General features: G+C 38.9%; 1 protein-coding gene across 1 annotated transcript; it reads left to right on the plus strand.

Moving 5' to 3' along the window:
- The first annotated feature begins 1,164 nt into the window (after positions 1-1,164).
- LOC130988379 (probable sugar phosphate/phosphate translocator At4g32390) lies at positions 1,165-2,797 on the plus strand. The gene has a single exon (XM_057912197.1). It carries the CDS (start codon positions 1,461-1,463, stop codon positions 2,514-2,516), a length of 1,056 nt encoding a protein of 351 aa, XP_057768180.1. The 5' UTR covers positions 1,165-1,460; the 3' UTR covers positions 2,517-2,797.
- The last annotated feature ends 379 nt before the right edge of the window (positions 2,798-3,176 follow it).

A 3,176-nucleotide genomic window follows, 5' to 3' on the forward strand; every position in this document is an offset into this window, starting at 1 on the left:
TGTCGCTCTCCCAATTAGCTTAGTCTTTGTCGTAAGTGGTCTCCCAAACCTTCATATCTTTTTGAACACGTTGGAAATGTGACTCGATATGTTCGTAGAAAAACAAATGAACATTCTAATGTTCACCTATTATGTTCATTGACAGATTAGGTCCCAGAATGGGAAGAGAGGAATTTCCGGGATTTGTTCAACGTGATCTCATATTTCAGTGGATTTCAGTGGACATATATGCCATTTTCGGATTAAATAAATGTAATTAACCAATATTTAATTACATGAAAAATCAAATCAAGTATGAACCGTTGATTGGAGTGAGATGAATGACCTTGATTTTGTTTTTATTCTTTATCTAAGGGAGTGGTCTCCATTGAATGCGACCATATATATATATATATATTTATAAAAATGCATAAATTTTCACACAAAAATACATAACTTTTCACATAAAAATACATAATGTTTCACACAAAAATGCATTTAATTTTATTTTGGATGGGTCAGCGCTGAAAAAAAAAATTTATCTTGGGGGTGGTGACTGGTGAGTGAGTCAACTACTAAAGAAAATATTGCCATACCCATACTCCCTCGTTCATGAATTCTTTTCTTAGGTGAAGTTGATATGAATTATAAAAAAATTAATTATGTATTTGAAAAATAGAAAAAGGGCCTTATAAATAATAAAAATTAAGTAGTGATAATTAATGAATTTATTAATAAAAATATGTATAAGCATATGAAAATTTGAAAGGCGATACCCCCTTGGGGACTTTGAAAGGTAATATATCCCCTTCATTCCTAAATGAATATTCATATTTTTCTTTTTATCCGTTTTTCAGATGACTACAATTTCTCTTTTTTGGTAAGTGTATTATTTTATATAATTCATTCATATTAAAAGTGACATCCTTATTTATTTATACATATTTAATTAATTTTTTAAAATTTGAATTATTTTCAAATAAGTATTCATTTTAGGGACTAACGAATACGGAGTATTATTTTTTGAAAAAAATACGAAGATGAAAATGATGAATTAAGAATTGAATTTATGTATTCACAAAAAGAGGAAAGAATTGAATATATGTATAGAGACAGTGTAACGTAACCGTGGGGGCGTGGGGTATAACATAATTATACATGGGATGGGACTGAATTTAGTGCAACGCATAGAGAAGGTCGACCGAAAAGAAATTAGAAAATAGGTTTTGGTAGATCTCTTACACTTGGACACCCAAACAGGTAGCAACGTATGCATACAGATCTGTACCCTATTAATGAATACGACATTGCCTTCAATTTTTTATTTAATTCCCAATTTTCTGAGTCAAATTCGATCCATTCTACCAAAATAAAATACACACACTGCCAAACAAATCAAAACCTCTCTCTCACCCGCATCTCATCTCCTTCTTCTCCACACACACACACACACACTTCACGCACTGAATCAAGCTCCAACAATGGGGAAGGGCGGCAATCTGAGCGAGGGCGTGCTGAAGAAGATCGTCCTCTCCTACACCTACGTCGCCATCTGGATCTTCCTCTCCTTCATGGTCATCATCTACAACAAGTACATCCTGGATCGGAAGTTGTACAATTGGCCCTACCCCATCTCCCTCACCATGATCCACATGGCCTTCTGCTCCTCCCTCGCCTACCTCATCGTCCGCGTCTTCAAGGCCGTCGAGCCGGTCACCATGTCTTGGGATCTCTACCTCAAATCCGTCGTCCCCATCGGCTTATTGTACTCCCTCTCTCTCTGGCTCTCTAATTCCGCCTACATTTTCCTCTCCGTCTCCTTCATTCAAATGCTCAAGGCGCTGATGCCCGTCGCTGTCTACACTATCGGCGTGCTGCTGAAGAAGGACGCCTTCAAATCGGAGACCATGGCGAACATGATCTCGATCTCGATCGGGGTCGGGATCGCGGCCTACGGCGAGGCGAAGTTCGATTCGTGGGGGGTGATTCTGCAATTGGGGGCCGTGGCGTTCGAGGCGACGCGGCTGGTCATGATTCAGATCTTGCTCACCTCCAAGGGGATCACGCTCAATCCGATTACTTCTCTCTACTACGTGGCGCCGTGCTGCTTGGTCTTCCTGTTTTTCCCGTGGATCTTCGTTGAGTTCCCGATTCTGAGGGAGAATTCGAGTTTCCATTTCGATTATGTGATTTTCGGGAGCAATTCGCTGTGTGCGTTTGCCCTAAATCTGGCTGTGTTCTTGCTTGTTGGAAAGACTTCTGCTTTGACGATGAATGTGGCTGGTGTGGTGAAGGATTGGCTGCTGATTGCGTTTTCGTGGTCCGTGATCAAGGACACTGTGACTCCGATCAACTTGTTTGGTTACGGGCTGGCCTTCTTGGGCGTGGGGTATTACAATCACGCCAAGCTCAAGGCCATGAAGGCCAAGGACGCGCAGAAGAAGACGCAACAAGCGGACGAGGAGGCAGGGAGGTTGTTGGAGGAGAGGGAAGGGGAGACCAATGCTGCTGCTAGGAAGAGTGATTCCCACAATTGATCCCCAAATATGAGATGCTCTTTTTTGCAGGATGAGTTTAGAGTAAACACAACACGATGATGAGTAATCGTGTTGATTTGAGATTGATGAGGATGGAGCAATGCTTGATTAGCTTCTCTTATTTACTTATATATGTATTTTTTACTATCTTAGAACATACATTATTTGTCATCTCTTGTTGCTGCTGATTTTGGGTTTTCTCTCATGTTGCCTGCTGATGGGGTATTGTGACTTGAGATTGACATACATTATCATTAATTTCAAACTTATTTATGTCTAAATCTTCATATTGAATCTGGATTGTTTTGTGAGTAATTCGGGTTGAATTGGGCATCAAGATTTCTCTTTTTCACCTCTTGAACAAAGTGTAGCTTGACGATTACTGATTATATAGCTTATGCATCTCTCCTTGCTTATTATATTGTTGGTAATGTCATACATGATTTTCTTGGCTTTGTTGGACTTTAATATAAAGTGTCATTTACAACAAAGGCATTCTCTTTGTTTAGAATTGTAAACATTTAGATTGACTATCTAATAAGGTGAGGCTAATTCTAGTCTATTATTGATAATCATCAACTTGTATGATGTTTCAGATCCTTAATGTTGTCACTGTTTGGGTTTGTTATGTGATACTATCTATAGTCTAGTATCAATCTT

The sequence above is a fragment of the Salvia miltiorrhiza genome, chromosome 6, assembly GCF_028751815.1.
Source record: "Salvia miltiorrhiza cultivar Shanhuang (shh) chromosome 6, IMPLAD_Smil_shh, whole genome shotgun sequence".
Taxonomy (NCBI): domain Eukaryota; kingdom Viridiplantae; phylum Streptophyta; class Magnoliopsida; order Lamiales; family Lamiaceae; genus Salvia; species Salvia miltiorrhiza.

What these genes read in the sequence shown, in the direction of transcription:
- LOC130988379 (XM_057912197.1), top strand. Translation starts at nt 1,461, where the DNA reads ATGGGGAAGGGCGGCAATCTGAGCGAGGGCGTGCTGAAGAAGATCGTC.